Source organism: Pezoporus wallicus, unplaced genomic scaffold (genome assembly GCF_028554395.1).
Source record: "Pezoporus wallicus isolate ANWC-B61680 ecotype Strahan unplaced genomic scaffold, APGP_CSIRO_Pwel_v1 scaffold_6445, whole genome shotgun sequence".
Lineage (NCBI taxonomy): Eukaryota > Metazoa > Chordata > Aves > Psittaciformes > Psittacidae > Pezoporus > Pezoporus wallicus.
In genome coordinates, this window is record NW_026641753.1 from 4,088,944 (window position 1) to 4,114,697 (window position 25,754).

The window sequence follows — 25,754 nt, forward strand, 5'->3', positions numbered from 1 at the left end:
TTACAGCCAGATGTGACATGTGAGCCCATGCTGCTCTGCCATGCTCAGGAAACCCACCTCGAGACACTGGTAGCAGAGAGCCATATGAAAGCAGTCAGAAAGCCCAGGAACAAGCCCACCAAACCCACCCCAAAGTGCTGGGCCTGGCCATGAAGCCCTCTACCCTCCTGGCAATCACTGATCGGGGGTATCTCATTTTAGTGTTGGGTTTTTTTCCCTTCAGAAAGAGGAAAGCTTGTTAGATAGAAAAGGGATAATATAAAAAAGACCAGTCCAGCACCTTTACAAGAAAATGGTATTGTGCTTTTTGATAACAAGCTATGCTTCTTCTGGCAATTGAATGCAGATGATTAGGCATAATTCTGACCGAGTTATTTTGAGGCAACAGGCCACGGTGCTCTCCTCAGAAGAGTTCATAGCACTCATACCTTTGCAGACATTAATTCACATTGTGTGAGCGTGAGCATGAAAATAACAGTGAGTTCATGAACTAATTTTCAGGCAGCAAACACTCCAGCAAAAGCTTATAAATATTTTTTAACAACAAATGAGACTGTGCAATAAGCAAACAGTAAAGTGCATTTAAAAGTCAACCTAATGATGGATTTAGAGGCTTAAAGCAGCTCTTTTACTGTACTTGTTTGAAACTTTAATTACACTTTTCATCCCCAGCAATCAGATGTGATACTGAAGTAGAGTTTTATAAATTACTTTATGCTATTTAGTGTCTTTGAACAATCATGTATTTAGCATATTTCAGGAAGAGAAAGCAGCTGAAGTGCTGCTGAGCTTTGTCAAGGTAAACCTGGAATTCTACAGGAAGTTTTTTAATTAGGTTTCAGAAGCAACCCCTAAATATCATGGCAGTGCTTGGCTGGGCGATGCTGCCTTGCTCTGGGTGTGCCTCTGGGCTTCAGTTTTTTAATGACTGACACTTCTATTTATAGAGTGAATAGAAGGGAGTTGCTTGGAAGGGAACATTTCTGAATACATTTCAGTGTACACAGATTTGAGTCATAAAGTCTGCTAACATACAGTTCCTGGTACTGGCCCCTTTCATTTTATCTCGAGATAAGAGTCTTTGCTCCACCCATGGCAAAGTGACTGCTGCCACTGCCATGCTCTGGCTTTTCTCTCCTCTTGACTGAGGGCTGGTGGTGTGAATGAGAGGTTCCTTGCCATCCCACTGTAACCTAACCTTAACCATCATCACACCAAGCCAGATTTTGCTTCAGTTCTTTTACTAAGGTGATATTTGAACAGGCAGTGGTGCTCTTTAGTAGCAATGCGCTAGAAGCAAAACCAGCAGCTGGCAGGTACCATTTATTACCTTCACAGAAGAATAACCCTGGATGGATTGGAAGATTAGCATTAGGGTACACGCTTCTGGATTGACCAGGCTGGTAATAGTCAAAAATAAAAACTACTGGTGTTCAGTATCCTCTGTAAAACAGGATTGATGGCTGTAATCATTTGCTATGAGATTCACCCGCTCTGTAATTGGTAATCTCAGCCCTGTGTCCCAAGCTTAAATGGGCACATATTAGTGCAGAAGATGTGTTATTGTATCCTGTTCTCTGGGCAAACTGAGCATTTCACTCTGGAGGAATGTAGCTCTGTCATCTTTCAGAGACTTCATTGACAAAAAGTGAATATAACACTGAGAAAATATATATTAACTGAGGGTGCCTTAAGTGCCAGAGCAAGGACTTCAGTGTTGATAAATGAGAGGGAATTGGAGGACACACTGATATTGTGGTAAGACACAGGCTCATGCAGGTGCATGCTGACTTGCAGTGTGCGCTGGCAATGTTTTTTGCATCTTCTTGAAAACTACTGTCTTTCACAAAGGTTCAATGCTCTGTGCGCTACTAGTCAGACTCCTGGGTATTATGGGGCTGCCACAGGCTATCACTGAAAAGGCTCTGTTGACTGTGCTCATGTTTAGATCACCTGTGCTCATCCATAGCTAAATGACTGGAAAACAGCAGTAGCTCTCATTTTAGGCTGACCCAGGGAAAACCCATGAGAGCTCCTTGCATTTGGGATCCCTACATGTTTCTTTAGTGAAGGTGAATTTAAACACTTTTGGAAGACACCTGAATCTGAATTTCAGTCTTTCAAAGTACAGATCCCTTTTGGCATGGACTCTAGGTCACCCGTGCCTCCATCCTTGGGTGAGACATTGAACTGTTCCAAGTCTTGTTGTCCCCATCACTGAAAGACAAGCACTGCTCACCCTCTGGGAATGCTGTATGAAGCACTGATAGTCAGAACTAAAGAAGACATGCCTTATAAAACTTCTGGAGATGGCTCATTTAAGAATATAATCAAACCTTGACATGTGCCAAGAGATTATTCAGACATCTGCCACAAACAGGAATATCTGGCAGAATAAAATTCAACAAGCATGGAAAAAACGTCACTGACCATTTTAATCACCTTGGTCCTAGGTACAGGCACACATCTAAAAGGCAATGCTGCCCTCTGTTATGTCTTCAGCTATTCACTAACACATGGCTGTGTGCACAGAACCAGCTACTCCTATCGGAGCTTGGGGCTTTGAATTCCATGGATGACATGGAATAAAGAAAGCAAAGCAGTCTCCTGCAAGAAGCTGAGCACCTTCAGTTCCTAATGAGCTTCAGAGAGTTAGAGAAGGCATTTTGCATCCAGCAAGGACAAAGTTATTGTAGTTAATTCTTCAAATCCTAACCTTCACCCACGGCTTTTTCACTACATGAATCAGGCATTTACATTTAAATAAAAGCCAATATATTGTAATACCTTGTAATTCTGTATTAGTAGCATCCAACTTCATGGATTAAAAATGGATGAAATAGATTTTATTATCAGTTTAGAAGATAACTGTTACCTTTATTTTGGGGTGCTATTGAAGAGTTCAATTCAGAAATTTCAAGACAACCATGAGTCCAATGCAATCATTCTGTATAAAACTGTATGGGAAATAGTTTTACAATGAAAATGTACTAACAATGTATTATCTTCACATGCCCATTTTAAAAAAGAAATGTTACAATTTAACAGGAAATAAAGATTATTCCTTACTCACATTAGGCCTGACTCCAACACTGGTAATCAGATTGACTGCTAAATAGCTCCACCAATACTTTTCTTGTACTCACTGGAAGTACTTATGTAGGCAAATACTACTGACCCCTGCCAAAGGGGGAAAATCTGGGCTTCTCTGATTCAAGGGTTTATTATTAACAAAGCCCTCAGTTGCTCAAACCCCACAAAATGATTTCAACTGAACAGTCACACCACTAGTTGGAGAAAGGAACACATGTGATAAAGGAGGAAAATGAAAAAGCTCATTGACGTGTTGATATACAGCTGATAAGGAAAACAAAAACCCACTTAAAATAAACAACAGTTGAGTTTTAGTCGAAGCCCAAAGCAGCATCTGGTTGCTTTTCTCCTCCAGCGTCAAGAAGATGTTTGCAACGATGCTGAAGGTATTTCCAGTTCTGGCCATCCTTACAGGTAAGTAAGAATAATAAACTGATCATAATAGCACTGGAATAAAGGAACTTGTTGAAATAAGAGAGCAGGTGAACCTGACTGGCAAACTAGGAGAACACTCGAGATTCATTTTAGGAGGGAATGAAAATCATGGCTAGAATGCTATGCCACGTTGTGGGAATCAGCAAGCTGAGCACTCACTGGAAAGAGCTTTTGGTCAAGAACTGAATTTTAGCTTTGATAAATTAATGTTTTGCTCTAACGCCAGGAAGAGGCAAAGATCTCTCACATGGAGACATCAGGGTCTTTCAGGTGTTTTGAGGTTAGGTTTTCTCATGTTCACCTTTTGTTTCTCTTTGATAATAACCCTGGGAAATGCTATGGCTTCATGCTCAGGTTTACTTGGTCCCACCTCAACCAAAAATTTTTGGGGGATGCTTAACTTTAAACATGCAAATAATCCCTGAAGTTAAGTGAGAACATTATACTTTGTGGAATCTAGGAATTATATGGTATATTAAAGATCATGTATTATTCATGTTTCAAGGACATTTCATCATGATAAGCTTTATATTCAATATATACAGAAGCAGACATTTTAAGTCTGATGTTCCACGGAGATGAACAGCCTGTGTATTCACTAAAGAAAATGGAAGTTAGCTCCCACATTTTCAAGATGGAATTGCCTAGTTTAGATGCCAGAGAAATATTTTAAATAGCTGTTCCTGGTGTTTCAATGTTCTCTTTCTCTCACACACATAAACCACACAGATTTTTGCCTTAGAAATGAGAAGCAATTCAGAGTTAGTACCGATACTTCTTAAACCAATGTCCTCTAAGTTTAAAATCTGGATTTACAACTAGAAGTGTGTCTGTACTGATGGGCACCGGCTGGCGGTTTCTATAGTGCCTAGGGAAAGATTGGCAAACGTGGATTTAATCCATGAGAGTTAAAATCTGCATGGGACTCCAGTGAAAGTGGACAATTCCCAATTAACTGCAGTGCCTTTCCCTGTAGCAAGGAAATGGTCTTACCATAATAGTGATGACTAAAAGATATGGATTAATTTTTAACAAGTTATAGTCTGTTCACACTGTTTTTTTCACTGAGTTACTTCTTACTCATGTGCTTTTTTCATTTAAACCCTGTATGTATGAAATGAGGTTACAAGTTTGAAACCTTAAACAGTGAACTAAACGCAAAGCAAAACTCTCATTAACTTCCGTGATGAGAGGAAAGGCTCTGTGTGTCCAGTTCGCTCCACGTTCAGTCAAAAGCTCCATCTTGCAATTAGTGATGGCTTTAAGTAGCTTCAATGGACAATGGAAGTTTGATAGGGTTTGGCTTTATATTTTTACTGAAGCCTACATTTATATTGAAGCCTGTTTCAACTAAATGTATTTCTTTAAAATAGATAGCTTCATGGAAACGAGAATGCTTTGTGGAGTCACTTCTGCTAAAATCCATTCATTTTTCTGGAAAAGCCAGGTTCTGTGGCACTCCTGACTCCAAACTCAGAAAATGATAAGGGAAATATGTGGAGCAGACAGATGGAAAATGGACATTTCAGCAGAATGACCTTGTGCTGAAAGATCATAGCTTTAATCCTGCAAAGACTAGAAAATAAATACATGTAAACCTGGCAAGAATTCTCTGCCCAACTCTGATTCTTAAAGCTGAGAACAGTGAACTGAGATATCTGAAATATTATATGGCTTTTATATTAGATCTCAGTGAATTCACAGGACGAGCAGGACTAACAGCCAGCACTGGGATCCTCTCTGTCCCCAAGGCAGGTTTAACGCATTTAGGTCAATCTCCAGCCATCCCTGTGGGGCTGTATTCACATATAATGTAAATCTTGATGCAGTTTAAACCTGCTAGTTCTCATCCTAGCAACCATTAATCTGGAAAGTACAATATTCTCTTCTTCCTTGCACTTAGCCTTTACTAAGCCATCAAACAAGGAACAGATTGAAGCCATCAAACAAAGAAAACAGACCCCGAAGAGTTCAGGCTCTAGGTTCAGATAGGTTTGCATATTGTAGCAACTAATGGATCTGCAAGATTTACATGGTTAAAAATGCCAAAATAGATTATATGTATTTTTTAAACAGTGTTTTCCCTCATAGGCTAATAATTTGAGAAAAACACTCTTTCAATATTACTGGAGGTTCTGCTTCTACTCCCAAAAGCAGCACCCAAACATAAGATGCACAGATATCTTATTGAGAAGAATATTCCATGTGTTTTGTCTCTATCATTCATATGTGCAATAAGCCCATGTAAAAATTGTCATTATTATAACATGGAGTTCTCACTTTGCCTGTTTTGTATAGAAAGCTCCAACAGACTCATGTTTTCCATCACACTCAAAGGAAATATATTCTCCTTCAGAATCTTCAGGTGGTAGTTTTAAAACCAGGCTTGGTGATCTAGCAAAACCCTGAAATTCAGACTGATTCTTCTGACAGCTCTTGCTTTGTTGCCATAAGTCACTATTGTTAGTAACTCATATGAAGGAGAGAAACAGATAAATATTGTAAGATGGTGTTTGATTCCTTTCATTAATATGACTGTGTAGCCAAGACTGATCGCAAAACTAGGGAAAGGGCTCATATGTTACGTTTTCTCCCTTTGTGCTTTGAGCACAGCAAAAGGGGTTGATCAAGTTATCACATAATTTCTCACAACCCCCATAATAAAAGCAGTTCCAAAAAGCGTAGTCTCAAGTTATCAGTGTAAAAGCATTAGAATAGAACAGCTTCTGCATGTAAGCCCTAAGAACCTAAAGAAAAGTGAAGTAGTTAGCAAAAGCAAAGAGCTGGGCTCCAACATGGGGGACCCATAGTGCCACTGACTCCAGTCAGAATGTAAGAATGCAAGAAGAGGCAACACTGTAGGAGATGGTGATCCACCATAAAGGAGATCAGACATCTAAAGGAGTAACTGAAAAAAATAAGGGTAAGAAGGATATAAAAGGGCTCAACACAGCTGTGAGTGCAAGTTGCAGGAGAGCACTACAAGTGCAGGAGAAACGTTTGGTTTAGCCACAGGCACTGAGTACGCAGGCAAGTCTCTGCAAGTGAGAACAAGTATGTAAAAACAAACTCTGCTTTTTCAGAGTATTATTTGTTGTAAGAGCACAGGTAATCTGGGGATTTACTTGCTTATTAGCTTTTACCCAATCCCACCTTGACATCACTCAAAGGCCCATGGAAAGGGCACTGAAAAGAAGGACTGCACAAGCCCCACGCGTTTCCTCGATGGCACAGGGAGTGCAGTACTCCTGCACGGCTCCCAGGGTCTGGCTGATCACTCCTCACCACACTTACTGCCCACAGGTCATGTCAGCAGTGTTGTGGTGACCGTCCCTGAGAAGATAGTGAACGTCAGTACAGGCGGCAACGCAACCCTTCTCTGTACATATACAAGTTCTGGATCGCTGGGAAACTTCTTTATCCAGTGGAGCTTTTACAGTGCCAAAGAGACCCAACTGCACACCGTAAGATATTTGTTTATTATATATTGTATATTATAACTATTAAGTTATAATTAAGATATACTTAAGTCTTCAATGAATCTTATTGGTGTTCCCTTCCTAAAGACAAAGGACTGGGGTGCAATGAAATTTAGGGGCAGATGCACAAAGTTATTTAGGCTCCCTAGCCCTACTGGCATGCCTGAATTGCTTTGGAAACTTACGAGAAGGTACAAAAGGGATTCAGATGCTCAAACAACTTTCTCCAAGTCGCACAGGAAGCATGAAGCAGAGCAAAGACCAGGTGTCCAAAAACCACACAAGAGCTCCAGCCCCTGAGCCAGCTCCCTTTTCCCTTTTCTGGCAGACGTTTCCTGCCATTGTGAAGGCTGATTTCCTTTCAAGGGTGAGACGCCCTTGCCTATGACAATGTGTCCCCCATTCCAGGATCAAACAAGTGCTCCTTGCCTCAGCCACTATGGCTACTGTTTAGGTGCTTGGTAAGAGCAGCAGTACACAACAACAGGCTACCAGCACAATGTGAGCAGTGAGTGTTTTGGCAGGACTATAGTAAGTTGTCACAGAAGGAAATGTGCCCATGGCAAACTTGTGTTGGCATTTTGCAGCATCCCATGGGTGTCATTGTGGTAGCACAATAATTACAGATCAAAGGCAAATGTTCCCTGCCCTTCCCGAGACCGGAAGATGCAATAGAGCCAAACAGAATAGGTTGAAGTATCAGCACAAAGGCAGCATCAGGACTGTGAAGAACACCAGGTACTGGACAGCTACATGGTGTAACCACTGCCCAAGCCTCTCACGTGGCTGTAAAGGCGTCGTAGAGCAGTCTGGTCTGCTTGGAGGGAGTCGGGGACGGGATGCGTGATTTCCTACACAAACTCACAATACTCTCAGGCTTCAAGAGCTGACCATTAATCTGATATTTTGGTGGGGAAATAAGTCCATGAATCTCACTTGCATCATAACCTGCAGGGTAGGAGCTCCCATTATGATTTGCTCCTCACTACTGCTGAGCAATCAGCAACCCCTTCCTTTCTAAGAAGAAATGCTGATTAGAAGTGTTACGGCATCCTTGAAGATGACAGTGATTTTTTCCCATGTCCTGTCAGACATTCAGTCCCTTTTCTCTCCCACTGCTTTTATCCCGTTGATAACATTTTTTTGAACACTCCTGCCTGGTGTTACATCTGAAAGGTGATACATAGAAATCTGACTTAGAATAGTGTCACAGTCCACACTGAAGGTATTCTCATCATGTTCACCAATTTCCTAGTAATATTATGTTAGGAGGTTTGCCACTGCTGATAGAGTTATACCTTCTATTTGACTGATCAATTATACAGAATTAGACTGTCTATAATTTGCAGAATGAACAGGATGTAACGTACTTGGCATTGAATGGCAATAGCTAGTATGTAAGAAATAGCAGTTTAACATAAAACAGAACTGCTCAGTACATCTCATATAAAGACTGTATCGGTGCTAAATACAAACACTGGGCCCATCCCAGATTCTGACTCTAGGTGAATGCCGGACCAACACATGCACACCTTGCCTGACTAATTGTATGAACAGCCGTTACTCATAATTTGCTTATTTCAAGCCTGAACTATTTTATTAAATGAAGAATTATTCATGAAAGGGTGGTAGCTGCAGGTTTCGTAAGTTGTACATAGTAGAACATGTTGTAATTTTGATCCAGTATGTACCGCGTACATTTTAATCTCTTGTTCAGGTGAGAAGTGCAGCACTGAGATAGGAACAAGCCCAACTTCTCCAGATTTGGTTAGAGTCTCTCTGTTTCACTTGTGCCAAATTTTCCATATTGTAACGCAATAAGTGCAATAATTTTTCTGGTCATAAACAAGAGAAATAAGTAAATTGTAGTTGCAAGTATTTTAGAGGGAGAATCAGACAGTTTCAAGTGATCCAGGATGGGAAAACCATTCACAGGCTGTGATCAATGATGAGAAAATACCCCCTGAGGATCAGAACCATAAAATCCTGTGGGTGGTTCAGAATATACTCAACAAGAACTAACTGATTTGAGGCTACCAAATGTTAGGGAAACCTTTGGATCAATCTCTTCCTTACTCACTCCCGGCTCCTGCAGCTCCCACTGCAGGCAATGGGAATGCTGTGCCTATAAGGACTGTGAGAAACACGGGTAAAAACTGCATCTGGTTTTCTCCCCATTTGAAACTAATTTCACGGTAAATTCACTTTTACACCACAACACACATACATTTGTAATGGATTATTTGCATTTTCATTAAATGAAGTAGGCTCAGTCTGTAAAGGACATGGGTTAGTGACTAATCCCGTTCCCCCTGAACATGGAGGCAACATTTCCTTTTGCTGCAGCACCAGTTATCCCTGGCTCGCATGCCCAGCCAAGCTCACAGGATGCCCTTCACTCCTCCTGATGTGCCTGGAGGGTGCACATGTGTGAAGAGCTGCAGGACTCCTTTTAAAATGCTTTTAGCAATGCATTCAGTCCTGAGTTACTTGACCTAGTATCCTTTTGCCACTATATGGCAATTCCTTCCCATTTTGAACCTATTCACAGTAAAATCAGTTAATGTGAGCATTGGGAAGAAAGGACTGTGGCTGCTTCTGGAAAATACAGTTTAAGAAATAATATAACACCACTGAACATGAAACTGGATTTTCAACTTCCCTCTAAACCCACTGCAATACGAGGTTGCTAGTTCTGTTTCAGGCTGGTGACTTGTGTGAGCTTCAGAAAGGACTGAATGATGAAGGCACACATGTGCTCCTACAAGTTTAAACAAAAAAGTAATCTTTCTTCCTGCAAACCTGCCTTTGCCCTGGCTGCTTGGCATGTAGCTGAAGTTAAGTTACACGTTTTGTTCCAAGTAGGAAATACATGGATGGTAATGGAGGAGATTGCCAGCTTTGGCTTTCGTTGTTTAGATTAAATACTAAAATGCAAGTCAAAAATAAGTTTAATGTGCTGGTAAGATGACAGAACCGACTGCATTTAAAAGACTTGCACCATATCTATTGAATATCAGAGCAGTAGCTGGCATTTTAAATGGGATAAAATAATCAGATTCTGAAATGTCATCAACAAGCAAACAAACAAATACTTCCTTATAAATAGAACACATTTTCCCTGGAAAAAAATATAGAAAATTCTGGTTCCATTTAAAATTTGCCCTTTCTTTCAGCAACTAAATGGAAAACATTTTTAAATTGTTTTTTTAAGTTGAAAATTTCTGCCAGATATTTTGAAGACAGAAAACTTAAAATTATATATATATATAAACTAATGCAAAAAAATACATCTTCTTATCTCACCTGCTGCAATTTTAACTTCTTAACATCTTAATAAATTCTAGGTATCTTGATGACCATGTTATTCACATGGGTAGTATATTCCCAATATTAAGATTAAGCAGAGGGGGTGTTCTCCATAACAAATACAGAGAAGGAGGAATCTTGATTTTAATAAATCATGTTTATGTAGGTAATTGAGAACATGGCTCTCTCTACAGTGGCAGCCAATAACAGAAAAAATTATAGAGTGTTAGAATTAATTAAGGCAAATTTATGTCATTACGATACCTTTGGCTTGAAGAACATGAGGGCTAAATTACTAGATTTTAGGACATAACATATAATAAGCACAGAGGCCATTTTCAATAATTTCTTCTTTTACTTTTTAATAAGACCATCAGTATTTTACTCTGCCCTTTATGTTACAGGTTTTGCAGAGTTTTTAAGTACGTAAGCTCAGGTACAGTCCTGTCTGGAGTGAAATCAGTCAGATCAGGATCAGGACTAGTGTCAGTGCTAATTTAATGTCCCAGAGTATTCAGGACCAGATTTTACATTGTCTCAAGGTGAGGCTGTGCTGCTCATCAGTTTGCAGCGCTGCTGCAGGTCTGCCTCTCAACGCTGGCTTTGTGAAGCTGGCTGGTGTCTTCTGCTGTTTGTTCTGGTGTTTTCCTGTTCCACACTGCCCACCTTACACAATGCTGGTGCAGGTGTTCGACACTTGTTAAGTCTTGGCAGTTACACCAAGAGGATGAAATACCACGAACAGGCTGCTCACAGACAGGATGGTGAAAAGGGAGGCAGCAAACAGCGGAATGGCAGGTGTTCAGTGCTGCTTTGAAGGCAGTGCAGCTATGAACAGTGTATGTATAGAATGTAGAATATATAGTGTATGTATAGAACGTAGATCTTTTTACTGTTTGGAGCCTACTTTTGCTTTTTTTCCTGAGAAGTTTCTCCAGTGCAAGTAATTCCCCTCATTTGAATTATATAATGTAAGTATCAACTCATGGAAAATAGGATGCCCTATGTATTTTAACTTTTTCTTCTTGCCATTTACCCCTTTGTGACCTGTCTTTTTAATGCTGAACTTCAGTTTTAAATAACAACCCCCAGCTAAAGATCTTGAAAACTTTCCAAAACTGAACTATCTCTATTTTATGTACAGGCAAACTGAGGCAAACACTACTTACTCTGCTCACACAGGGTAAGAGAGTAGATCACAGCCTGGCCATAGTTCATAAGGTAAAGTCTCAACTCCTAAAATCTACATGTGTGCTTCAGTTCATGCTCTGAGTCACTTGGCCAGCCTCGGTGTGAAGCACCTAAGTAAATGTTTGAAAGATTGAAGCCTGCTATTGACTCTGCACAGGCGAGGCTACAGCCTTGCAAAGCCAAATACAACTCCTGAACCCAGCCAGGGCCACACCTTGAGCCTCAAGCCCAGGCCACCCACAGTTAAAAGTAAGTGAAACTATCAGAGACACTGCATGGCTACCCCAGCTATGCCCAGGGCAGAATTCTTGACTGAAACTTTAAATTCACTAGATGAGTAAAGATCATGAATGAATGTTACTTGTAAGAAAAACTGAACTGTTCATAGACCTCTCATGAAAATGTTCTCTAAAATAAGGCAAGCTTGAAAGCACAAATGTGTCTGCTTCTTTCACCCTGAAACACAAATTCAGACCACCAGCAGTCCCAATGCCAGCACAGTTCTGCTGCCCAGCTCACGGCAAGGCACAGGCATGGGCACTGGGCTGACATGTGAGAGCCAGTGGCCAGTCAGCCTTGTAAGTGTGGGGCTCCCATACAAACTTTTGAAGGAACAAATTCATCCCCATGTACTATGAGCAGTTCCTGACACCCCATCACATGCTGTCAGCCCCAACCAACCAAGATCATGTACTGCGGCGGCTGCTAGTGCTGCAAGGGACACTGGCTTGGGAGCAGAGCAGTCCATTAGAGTCCATGAGCAAAGACAAGCCTGCGCAAACTGCCTCCTGAAGCAGAACAGGAGGAAAACTTCCTGGAAAGGCCCCTCTGATACATGGACATTTCTTTTTGCCTAGAGGTGATTTTTAAAATCAAGTTTCATCTAGCACTTAGATGACTGAGCAGGCACTTCAAAGGAATAGCTTCATGGAAAGCAGAGGCAACGCCTCCAAGGCAGAGAAATGGAGATGCTGTTGCAATGTCATTGCAGTCACAGTGACACCCTGGATGTCAATGGGATTACTGGGGACTGCCTGTGGTTCCCTCTGGCACTGGGGTGACAGTCTGCAGAGAAAGGATAAAATAGACTGGTACATTGAAGCAGACAGTAGTGAGAACACAAAAGAAAGTGGAGACAAGTATAAAATGATCAGGTTGCAACTGATGTGTTTGGAGCAAACTTTAGACTCCAATCTTAGATTGCCCAGTTTTAGGTAAAACTTAGAAATAAGATTCTGTTGCATCTCACTGTTAACAAGGCTTAAGACATCTGCAAAATCTGCTGAACACAAGGCACCCTGCCCCTGTGAACAGCACTGATGGGGAGCTGTGTAGAGCAGAGGCTCTTTGGTTTTGGGGGAACATTTAAAATCTCATTTAACTCTCAGATCAGCACATTTTTACTCAAATACAGCATTCCCCGTGTCATGGTATTCTGAGTATGGATGAAAAGTCAGTCAGTCATTGTCAAAAGATGGTGCATGTGACAGATGCACGGGGAAGATGTAGCTGGAGATACAAGGTAAGACAAAAAATAATCCCCACAATCTTCAGGCAAAAAAAGAGTTTAAACTGCTTCTGCTACTGTGCTACTGTGAGCCCTGTAGTCATGTTCTGGATTAATACCTCAAACCAGCACGTGACTGAGATAAGCTGAATCAGATGCATCATTCAGAGTTTTTAACTCACCCTATTGTGGATTGCATTTTTCTCTATCAAAATTGTTTTGGATGTAGCTGTTGTTTCTTCCCCACAGCTATTCTAGGTGGCTGAACTAGAACCTTTAGGAATATTCTACCCAAAGGGTATCTGAAGGGAGCCTCTGGGCTGAATGCGAGCGAGTCTGGATAGCCCAAAAAAACCCCCATCCTGGATCTTCTTTCTAGAGTACAACATTTTGAGCTGTGATGCATACAGTGGGACACTACGCTGCCTGCTGAAATGGCCTCCTCTCAGCTGCCAGCTCAATTTCCCAGCCATAATCCATTCCAAACTCTCTTTGACTGCAGTGGGATTCCTGTCTCACCATGAAGTACAGGGTACAACCCAATGCAAACGGAGGTCTCATAATAACTGCTGAAGGGCAGTTACACAAAATGCACTGAGAAAAGTTTTGTGCTCCATGCGCTGTAGAAATCATTCACTACTAGTTCAGCCACAAGAATGATACTGTGACAACATGAAAGAGCTGCTTCTCAAAAGTATTTTGCACCAGTTAAAGCTGCTGAATGATTAATCCTCTCAAGGCTTCTGACTCCATCCTTTTCTTCTTCTACCAACGCGCAATTGTGACAAGATGCTTCTAGTCATTATCAACATCCTCAATTACCCATGCAGAAATCCCAGTGATGCAGGACATAAACCCCTGCTGCAGTCTGGCAGATCAGAGTTTTGACAAAATTTGTGTGAAAAGAAGCTGTGGATGAAAAAAGGCATTTGGGGCCAGACTCAGTCACATGACACATGTCAAAGAAACCAATGCATTTGCTTTCTTATCTAGCTGAGTTCAGAAACTGAGCCTTGGGCTTTAATTAACACTCTGAGTGTGTGGCATTTGTTCTCTAATTAGATGGCAAGATGCTTAAAGGAGTGATGAACATTTTTTTCCCTTGTTATTTTACAAATTCCGTCTGTACTCAGAATTCAAAAGGAGATAAAAGCAGTGAAGTTGTTAATATTCTCCCTTGCGTTTATCGTTGAGAAAGAGACTTTTAACAGTTCTTTCTCTAGTAGCTTGAGAGAATGTCAACAGAAAATTATAGAACACCCCAGTGACAGGTCCTTCTGAATGCCTGAGCTCCCCTGGCAAAGACTGTGAATTGGGTGCTGAACACATCAGCCTAGAGAAACATCATCAAATAGGATGGTGTAGCTTTGCATCTGCTCATGGGGGAAAGTGAGAAGGGCCTGTGGAAGGGAAGAAGGTACTAGAAAGGAAAGCATGTCCTGAAACTGCCCCTCAGTTAGGAAATCAAGACTTCTGTGGAGATGAAGAGGGATGTTTGTAACACATCTTCAAGTACATCTCATCTTACAGTTTTGATATCCAGATGTACTGAGCATTGTACAGCAATATTCTCCCACCCCCTACTCCTGATGTCACTGCATCACATATTATGTAAATTCTGGTTTGTATTTGTCCTGCCCCAAGAAGAAAGGAACAGATGGAGGCATGTTTCTTCTAATTTACTGCCTGCTTTTTCACACACCCCCTCCACACCCTGAGGAAGATCTTTCTATAGAAGCTGTATAAAGAAAACTGTAGGTAGGCCCCTCACTCTCTGCCAAGCATCTGGCAGCCTTTGGAAATCCTCAACTCAGCCTCAGCTTTGCCAACTGCTTCCTCTGCAGGCAAATACTCTTCTCACCACCACACTGGGAGAAGAGCAGCGTTCCCACAGGTCAGGCTAAAGGAAAAGGAAAGGACATGTGATTTCATGTACCAGATCTTTCAGAACTGGGGATACAAACAATCTTGTCTCCAGCATCTGGAGCACATAGAGATTACTGAGACTGTCTTTGAAACAAGTATGATGATTCCCAATTCCCTGTCTTGATTGTAACTCAGGTTACAAATGAGTACTCGAATAATTGTCCTCAACTGCCTTAGGAGTCTACAAGCCCAAATCCTTTTCTTGGTTGCAGCAGAAACTGTGACTGTGGAAATACATAGAAAACTATACCACTGCCTGAGAAAGGTGAGGAAGATGTCCGCTGACATTAGTGGCTTTAGGCACTGCCATGCCTACAGGCTGCACACCCAACAGAACCACAGTCCTTTTGAAGGTCAGGGGGACACCTTCTGGGGAATTCAGCTGTTTTACAGAGACTGGTGTTTCAGATGGAGTTATTAGGGACAGCATTTTGAGGAGTGATAATCTCCACTCTTCTCTGTCAGTTGTTTCATTAGTCATCTCAGGCAGCTGCTCCCATGAAATGTAAAAAAACACCATTACATAAAAACTTGCCTGAGCAAACTAACTGGTAAGGAGACACAGCAACCATTACTGCACCCTCAGTATTGTTTTTACACTGGTAAATCATCAACTTCACCAGAGCTGCTCATGATTTGCTTGAGGACATAAAAAGCTTATTTTTTTTCAACAGAAGCACAGCAGATCTCTTATTTTTTTTTTTTTTTTTTACATTCAAAATGTTGCACTTTAAATCTATTTATCACATTAAAATAAAAAGGCTTCCAGGAAAAGGCTGCCATTGACTAAATTTACAGCTCTCCCATACAGACACTTTAGGAACATTTTAGGTGAAATGGAAAGAAATGTCAATGAGATGTGTATCTGTAGGAGGGAATATTAGCTGTCAGTTGCCCCCCCCAATCTTGTATATCTTCAACAGAAAACAAGTATTTACTGTTGAAATGGAACAGAAACATTTTTGCAATGATTTTCATTTCAGCTTTTTGAAAGCCACAAACATAAGCTTTCAGGGACAGCATAAAAGCACTTTGAAAAAGGGTTTAAAATATCCATTTTGAGTGTATTGTTTAGAACGGGCTATGAACTCACAGCCAGTTAACTGAAACATATTCCTCTTACATGAAATTTCCTGTGTACACAATCCAATCATACCTCCAGGACAAGATATACACTCAGTAATTAATCACAACATTACTCAGCCTTTTTGGTGTTTAGCACCTTCCTTCAGGCAACAAACTCCAGAGCTAGTGAGATAAACATCATACAGGAGCAGAAGAACAGGCAGGAGCCTGCAGAGGAACTGAAGGTGTTTCCTTTAGATGTTCCATTGCATTTACGTTCATAGCTGGGAGAAAAAAAAAACAACCACGAAACAAAACCCAAAACAGAAAGATTCTGTTTAAATCCATGTAGAGGACAAATATACTCTGCTGTGCTGACACCTGCTTCAGATTTAACAGTGTACACAAGGTATTTTCTCTGCACGCATTCAGACAGGAAGAGGGAACACAGTGGATGCATTTTTCACTGTATTGTATGAGGGCTTAGACAAATAATTCACCCTGACTTCAGATTAAATATACCAAGGACCACTTGCTCTTCCCTAATGTTAATGGCATGCCCTGACTGCATTCAAGACTTGTAGTGCCAGTCTTACTTCCCAGGAACACGTGCTATAGCTAAGCTAGCACTCAGTGCTATTGCTTACTCTCACATAAATCCCAGATCGCTCTAAGGTAGACCATGCAGTATTTATCCCCCTTTTCCAGTAATCAGGCCTTTTAGTAGGATATAATGGGCCTCCCTCTCCTCTCATGCAAGTCACATATTACTTCATTTAAGTCACTGCACAACTTTATTTTACATTAGTGTGAAGAGCTGATGGAAGAAGCTCTTTCTCTACCCCACTCAAACAGATGCAATTGATTGAGAGGAGATGCAAATCCAGCCAGGTACTGTTGAGATCTATATAGGAATGTCAGCTTAAGAGGAACCTGAAATCAGAAGTCACAGCTCTTGTAACTTTGGACTCTTGCAAGCAATAGTGTATCACTGCTCATACTTGGATAAATGTAGAATGGGACAAGCGTGGCCAGTGTGTTTTTGTAATTGCAGATAGATCAGTTTTTTGACATGTGATTTGCTTAAACGAAACCCCTTACTCTGAGCACTTTTCTTCCTTGGGAATACGAGTGTGTCTATCAGACTCTAGTTTTGCAACAGAGGTGCAATGTTTTGCAAATAGACATTTGCAAAGCATAAAATCAGTCTCAAAACTGATGACATTGGACGCAGACAATGGGAACTGTCTATCCAGAGTCTATCCAGCTGTTCTGCACACTTTCCAACCTAGTCTACCAGTGTGCTCACACTGCACCTCTTACGGCTCCTCAGTACAACCCTCAGTTTCCCACATGTTGGAGAGGCAGTAGTGTAGCTTTGGCATTCAGAGCCCTGCATCAATTGTACCTGGTGTTTATAGTCCTGGGGCAGGGAAAGATAAAGTCTGGCAAAACTGCATTTGAGCTGGGGCCAAGCTGCAGTACTGGAGCTGCCGGTGCTGTGCGTCTGGGTTCTGACCTTCATTTCAAAGCCTTATCATTGCATAAACCAGCTATGCTCTGGCAGTTTTGGGGTGTAGCTCGCCTTAAGCTAATAAAGGCTTTCAGATAACTTTGCTTAAAGACTTCAGTCAACACCGTATCAGGGTGGATAAATAGAATTAAGAATAAAATACTCTTAATTCAAAATGCAATCAGTTGCTCTGCAAAGTAAAGAAAATTATAATTCTTGCCTGCAGCATCCCTAAAGGCAGGGAACTTTGACTAAAAAGGAAATCTGACACTAATTCTTAAATAGACTTAAGGCCCAAGCCTCAGGCTACCAAAGAGGCTCCACAAAGAGCACAATGCAACCTCTCAGTTAACAGACAACAGGTTTGGGCTTATAAACTTGTGAGGCCAATTCTACTTGCATAGTGCTGTTAATTACAATTGATGCTAATGAAGTCAGTGAAACCAGTCAACATTAGATAGCAAATTTTTGCTTGGAAGGAAATCTTACATTCCTGAGAGACATTTGTCCTTACTACATCTATAATTCTGCAAAACATTTTTTACTGTTCAGTAAAAGGGGGATTATTGATCCCAAATAACTGCCTCTCCAAGCACTGAGGCCAACAAGTATTCTTGACTTCCACCTATGGTATATACTCAAAACCCCAAAATAGTCCATGACACTGTCTCTGACCCTGATTACACAAACAAGGAGAACAGCATCATTGCTCTAACTGCATGTGTGATGAATCTGCCGGTGTTCTTCGACTGTGTTTTTATTGCTTCCAAATTTACTGCTGACAGATCAGATACCTTGTTTGCTCAGACCTATGTCTTGTGGATTCATTTCAGTTCTGTTTGCTAGCTTCTGTATTTGGAAAGCTCTGCAGCCACTCACTTTTTTCAATGAGAGGTCCATTCTTGTCACAATCTTCTACTGCGCCGCTTATTAATAATATCACAAATTATCCATGCTGCAATTAGTACTGCTACTCATTGTGCATGACTTGGCATTTATTCACTGAATTGTCATAGAACAGTCAATGGTCTCACCTTTCTTTTTGCAAATGCATCAGTCTGTGACTGGAGTATCCACAAACAGCTACCTACTGTCCATTTACACGATTACAAAATCCCATTTCTGAAAAGGTTGTCTTTTAAAAACCACTAGAAATAAAAATGTACCACATTTTCCTGTCTGCTTTCTTGTGGGAGGGAGCAAAAAAGGGGGTAACATTAAGAGCTTAATCAGAAATCAACTGTATTCCAGTTATGAGCACCAAACAAAGCAGCAGGAATATCTCTTGTTACCAGACTAACAATTGATTCTTTATCACAGATCTACTATTATTCAGAAGGCCAGTCTTACTCCTATGGAGAGTTTAAGAACAGGATAACAGCTGCAACAGGTCCAGGGAATGCATCAATAACAATCTCCAACATGCAGCCCTCAGACACTGGTTCCTACACCTGTGAAGTTTTCAGCCCACAGGGTGATGCTGGACAGAGTCAAAAATCTGTGATTGTCAATGTGCTGGGTAAGCACCTCTCCTCTCTATTGCTGTACTGTCCTTTTCCTCCCTTATGAAACACTGAATTCACAGCTCAATATACTTAGGACCAGAGGGAATAACAGAACTGTGATAAACAAGGCCCATGATGCAGAGAAGGGGCTCACAGATGCATTGATGCAGAGATTTTCCAAGGGCTCTGGAAGCAGGCAGAGCCTGGGGTGCCCTCTAGCTTCCAGACAAAGCAGACTTGATAATCCCTCGGCAGCTCCCCTTGCTTGACCTACAGTAAAACCCCATTATACCACAAGTGGAATTCACTTCAGATTCACTTTGTGCTCTCAAAATGCTACCTCATGTCATCAGGTAAGCAGGTAGCTGGAATTACACAGCTTCACTACATTCTTCATATTGGAAAACAAAGTGATATTAACTTTGATTAAAATAAAAAGCCCTTTCAGCTGGGAGTGACAACTTATTTCTCCTATGAGGAATGGCTGAGAGAGTTGGGGTTGTTCAGCCTGGAGAAAAGGAGACTCTGGGGAGACCTTATTGCGGCCTTTCTGTTCTTAAAAGGGGCCTGTAAGAAAGATTGGGAGAGACTTTTTAGCAGCGCCTGTTGCAACAGAACAAGGGGTGATGGTTTTAAACTAAAAGAGCGGAGATTCTAGCTGGATGTGAGGAAAAATTCTTTACAATGAGGGTGGTAAAATACTGGAACAGGTTGCCCAGAGAGGTGGTGGATGCACCATCCAGGGAGACGTTCAAGGCCAGGCTGGATGTGGCTCTGGGCAACCTGATCTAGATGCAGATGTCCCTGCTCATTGTAGGGGGGTTGGAGATGCAATGATGACCTTTGAAGATCCCTTCCAACCCAGATTATTCTATGATTCTGTGATTCTATGATTACAGTCAGCCCCAGCAAAGACCAAAATTTCACTCATTTTACCTAATGTTGGTCATGGTGAATTGTGTAAATCTAGGGGGAGGCAGCATTACAGCCCAAGGGATCTGGCTCACCCCAATTCCCAGAAACTCTAGAAACTTAGTACAGGTTGGGTGGAAGTAGTACAAAGTCTGTTTTGGATGGAAGAAAGCAATAGTTCAACCACGAACAGGACAGAAAGGATGAAAAGCAGTAGACATGTTACTTAGTAAGATAAAAGTTTGTACTAACCTATTCTAATAATTGCTTTTGTATTGAGAATTCATACCTGATCAGAGTGACAAATCAAAGCCAATATAAGAATGTGATTCCAATATCATTTGCCTATCTATTAAAAGGTATCTTAGGCCATGTATATATGTATATATACTTAATAATACTCAAATGGTTATGGGAGAGCCTTTGGTCAGATCTATGAACTCTGCTCTTGGATGGGAACCTGTAGATGGAGTTCAATTTTACATGTACAATACCAGAACTAACTTCCTCTCAGTATATACTCATGCCCCTCTCTTGCCCCTTGGTACGTACCCATGATGTGTCTGTTCTCCTTGTTGTTATTTTACAGTAAAACCATCAACACCTTTCTGCAAAATAGAAGGAACTCCTGAAAAAGGCCATCTAGTCTACCTTTTATGCAGATGTGAGGAAGGATTGCCTCACCCTACCTACCGCTGGTACAAAGTAGCTGACAATACCCTAAAGCCTGTGACTGAACAGCTCAGTACGTAAGACACAACCACTATACCATGTTCAAAATGTGGAGTTCCTTAGCACCAGTCATTTCTAACACTACGTATTACACATAGCAGTTAAACCTTATCCTCTTCTGATGGTCAATGTCATAAAACCATTATTTTTGCTTAATTCAAATCAACTGATAGCTGTCACAAACACAAAGTTTCTTTCTATTTAACACGAATTTCATGGCATGTTAAAGTCTTGCCTATGCCATTATTTTAAATTGCTAAAATGGGGGAAATGTTTATGCCATTTCCATTTCCCTTCCCTCAGAAATTTAAGTCAACTTAGAATAGTCTATTTGTTATTCAGGTGCTAAGACTTCCACCCTGAAGGTCTTCAGTTCCTGTGGCATTTTCATCTGTGAAGTTACACTGACAACAGTAGTGCGGGTAAAACATCAGGCAGACAGAGTCTATTACAGAGTAAGGGCCTATTTCCCATGTTCTAATACACACCTACAGAAGCTACTCTAGTAATTTTCAAGGAAGGTAAATGCTTCTTATTTAAAGAATATGAAACTCCCCAAATGAATGCATAATCAGAGAACCCTGTTTCTAATTTCTTAATAGCTCTTAGTAAGACCAACTAAAGAAAATGGATGGCCTCTACAGTACATAAACAGTAATCAGACTCTGCTCTCTGTTTGTCACAGATCCAAACACTGGCATTCTTTACATTGGCAATCTCACCACCTTTGAAACTGGGTATTATCGGTGCGTAGCCAGTAACATCCTGGGGAACAGTACCTGTGAGCTTGACCTAACTACGAACTGTAAGTTTCATGCATGAAAGTAATCCCATAGCCGATGTAAGACATACACAGTTTGCAGGAAAATGCTGTGACAACTTTAAAGTATAGATTTTTTTTCAAGTAAGAACAGAATGGGCTTTGGAGCCCTCTGGAGTTTTCATCCAGGTATGCCCAGAATTTATACTGACCTGGACAAATGATTTCATACTGGGAGCAGGAGCTGAACCTCAATCTGACTGCAGAGCCTTTACTGAGAACCAACAGACACTGAATTTAGAGCAGGCATAAACATCGGGTTTGCTGGGGCAGGGAGCTTAGCAACAAAACAGGAGGCAGCAAAGGTCATAAAAGCACATTTCTCTTTCCTAGCGCATCTTTGGCTTCCCTCCTGGAAATCCAGCTGTCAGTCAGTTGATCAGTTCTCTGAATCCAATGCCTTCTTTCCACTAAAGGCTCCTCTAAATTTCCATGGGATTTTGCTAGTAATACTTTTTTTAAAAGTATTTATATATCAAGTAATCCTTTCTTCTTTGCAGATTCAGACGGCGGCATTGTTGCTGGAGCATTAATTGGAGCAGTTCTTGCAGCTACTATCATTTGCATTATTGTTTGGGTCTTAAGCAAGAAGGCAAAAAAGACTAAGAAGACATCAAGTAACGAGATGCAGTAAGAGTTTTGTTTGCTTCATTTTAAGACAATTATGTCTGTAAAGCACTGCTAATAATTCAGCACTGAGGTAAAATATAATTACTCTAATCATTTTTGAAGGGTCAATAATGCAGGTTTTGGGAAAACTTCCAGAGTGAAAATATTTGCTTTTGTGTGACTTTTAAGCTGTTGCTCTTGTAAGAGACATTGCCACTACCCTCTTCCATATATTTATAGGCAGCTACCACTTAGCAGTATCTAAACTAGTAAAATGTTTTTTAAACCCTGCAAACTAAACGTGGCAAGTTGGAAAAAACAGTTTTTAATATTTAAAAGTTAATGGTGACTGCTAATGGCAGGTGGAGGAAGTAAAGAAAGGAACGGAAGCTAAAGGTTGCCACAGCAAATGTACTGGGATTGTGCATTACTGGATTTAAACACAGCGGGCTCAATTCAGTGCTATTTGAAATTACAGGACACATGCTTGGGGTGCTCTAAGGTGTCTCAAATGGCAAGAGATACAAGGTTTAGGCAACAGAATGGAGCCCAGAATATCCATTTTGCTTCTGCTCTGAAAATGTCTTTTCCTCTGTGCTTTGGTTGCTCATTTTTTCCTTGAATTGCCAATTCTTCAGAATAGGGATGATCTCATATGCTACACAGACTGTGTTTAGCCCCATGATGTTAAATGCTAAATGAATACATACAGCTGAGGACAGAAAAAAAATGTATTTGTCATCTGGACCCTTCCCTGTAGCACAGGTCTAAGACCTCCTGATGCAGAATTCCGCTAATCCACACCAATGGCGTGTCACTCACACACCTGATTTCTGCTTTCAACTGATGTACATTAACATCTAACTGTGTGCTCAGATCCTAATAAATCTCACTTCATTAAACTAACTCACTAGCATCTGATCTTTTTTACATGTGAAAATGCTTAAATATCAGGGCTTGGTTTATTATTTCGATGAGATAAATGGAATCTATACCTGTTGCTAAAAATCTTTCTCTAGATTTTAGCTTTTTCATAACTCTTTTTTTGACTGCACTCTATTTTTATACACTTAATGGGACACGGGATCTGCATGGAATTTCACAGAAAGCTCATACCAAGCAGTGTGTTCTGCAACCTCTCCTCAGACTGTTTGCCAGCACTCAGTTTCCTATTCTGCTTTCCTGGTGTAGCATTTAAATATACTAAAATCCAGTTCATTCTAACAGGATCACTTAAGCAATGACGCAAATCAGTCTCATTATCTAACACATTGTCACTCTTTCTCTCTTAGCATCAGTGATGTTGTAGCCTTTTTATGTCTCTTGGAACAATCATAATAATATGGGGGTTACTTTAAGACAACAAAACCACAAAGACTCATTCTTTTGAAAGAATCTAGTGTAGATGGGATTTCAACATGTGAAATCACACTTCATCCTGTCTTCCTGCAGAGAAATGGCTCAGAAACAATCCAATGCAGAGTATGTTCAGGTACCTAACGAAGAAAACATTCCTCCAACCACAGTTCCACCAAGCAACGCAACAAATGAATACCCTAGTGTTGATGAAACAGCAGCCTCTGGAACACTTCAGAATGATGAGAAGCAAGAAGCAGAAAAAGAAGAAACAGCCTAGTTTTAATACAGTTTTCCATGTCAGCTTTGGACCCCTTTATATAAAAATTGTTGTCATTGAAATAACATAGAGGCATGACTAAAACTTAGATGGGTATTTGTATTGTGAACCGCTGTGCTGCAGATTGAAAAGGGTCTGTTACACATGCACTTTGTGAATAGGTGAAGATTTGGCCTTTAGAGTTAACAAAATTTCATTTATTATCTGGTTATAATTGTACATAAATATAAGTCTAAAAAGACTACCAGTCTTTTATCAGTCTAAAAGACTATTTTGCAACGTATTTTGCAAAACTAATTATGAAATGGGCTGGAGCATTTATCAAAGTAAAAGCTTTCCAGTCACCTCTCAGTGATGCTGTATGATCTATACAGATCTGAACCACCGCAGTCTTCTCCAGAAACAGTGTTAGCCAAACTCATGTTTCCTGTGCACCAAGGACAATCATCATGGCCAATACACTGCAGTGTTTAAAGGCTCTGACTTTGCACATCAGAAGTAAAAAGAAGTTTCATCAATGTCCATCAGAGTGCAGAAACAGATGTTAAGACCTGGAACAATGATATCTATTGTGTTTGGATTCCACTTACAGGAAAAAAAAAAAAAAGGCCTGGAAACTTCTACCCTGCTGCTGCCAGATGTGGAATACATTTTGTTAACAGTTTTAAAGTTCCCAAGGCACCAGCATTCCAGAGTTGTGTGTTTCAGCAGTTTTCATTTTCAGTTTAATGGAACTAGCATTCAGGTACTCAGTTCAGACATCAATTGACTGGTTTCCAGACAACAGGACCTGGAAATCTAAATCCCTTACAAGGCTTGTTATGACAGGCACAGAATATCAGATTCCTCTTGATACACAGATAGAGCTGTTTTAAAAACTTGGAAATTAATACTGCTTGCTGTACAGCACACTAGTTTTTACTGCTTCCTCTGCCAGAGATGATTTAAATCTATCTCCAGGCAACTGGTCTACCAACTAAGCAACAAACTCATGCTACTTCCAGTCTCTTTAGCTCAGTGTAACTGACTGTTTTCTATAGGTGAAGGCATCAAGAGGAAGGTTAAGTAGTGCATGCACACCACATCTAACAGCTGAGTGATGAGCATTCTCTTGGAGGGAGAAAAGGAAATTGAACCCTAAACACTGATCACTAGACACCTCTTCTCTCTGGGCCTCGTTTCTAAGGTTAAGCAAACTCAGTTCTTCAAGTGGGAAAAATACCTACTTTCAGAAGAGCTCAAGGACTTGAGTGAGAAGTAAAAACCCACACACAGCCTCAACAGCTCCCTCCTGAACTACATGAGGCAGCTATTCATCAACACAAGGAGGCAGAGGTTTCAGTCTCATGCACTGCAGAAAAATATATCTGGCTCAGGGATCCACAACTTTTTGGCACTTAGGTCTTTTACAGGATCTAATGCTTACAAATCCTTTGGTGACTGTTCCTAGTCTGTAGTAAACATTAGTTACATACGTCAGCCATCTCTGAATAGACAAAAGGAAATATCTGTGCTAAAACTGTCAGGTTCAGCTCAGCTGTTTATCAAGAAAATGACCACAAAAAAGGGAAAAAAAAAGAAAAAAGGCCTGAGGTTCGAATTAACCTTCAGTTTGGGTCATAAAGCATAACTATATTCCTCACCCTTTCTATGCAGTTTTCTGGCTTTCAAATATTTGCCTTTGATACACACATCCTAGCATTTAGCCTCAGTCCAGAGTAAAAGAGCATTTCCAGTGTTCTTATAATACTGTTTTAGTTAAAAAACTGCTTCTGCCTGACTGCAAGGGTCAAACCCTTACTAATACCAACACTGCCATATTCTACCAGTTGATTTTCATAATCCTCCCTCCTCAAAATAGCCAGGGTAAACCTTAAGTCATGACCTGTACAGAAGTCTCTCCTTAACCTCTCTCATTGACTCTCGTAGCAATTGTGCTAAGCAAGATCAACAAAATCACATCCTTCAAACTGGATTTAGAAGCTTACTGAGAATTTCTGATATTCACACCCAAAGTTTTGT

The 25,754-nt window shown here is 40.7% G+C and overlaps 2 protein-coding genes across 2 annotated transcripts in view; one reads left to right on the forward strand and one right to left on the reverse strand.

Annotated features, from left to right (window-relative positions):
• Positions 1-25,754, reverse strand: part of PSMD10 (proteasome 26S subunit, non-ATPase 10) — a 53,910-nt gene that overhangs the window by 22,305 nt on the left and 5,851 nt on the right. The gene's annotated exons all lie outside the window — the stretch shown is intronic.
• VSIG1 (V-set and immunoglobulin domain containing 1) lies at positions 3,371-23,833 on the forward strand. The gene is made up of 7 exons (XM_057425230.1): positions 3,371-3,507; positions 6,832-6,992; positions 18,839-19,037; positions 20,525-20,680; positions 21,353-21,472; positions 21,988-22,117; positions 23,549-23,833. Exons 1-7 carry the CDS (start codon positions 3,459-3,461, stop codon positions 23,730-23,732), a joined length of 999 nt encoding a protein of 332 aa, XP_057281213.1. The 5' UTR covers positions 3,371-3,458; the 3' UTR covers positions 23,733-23,833.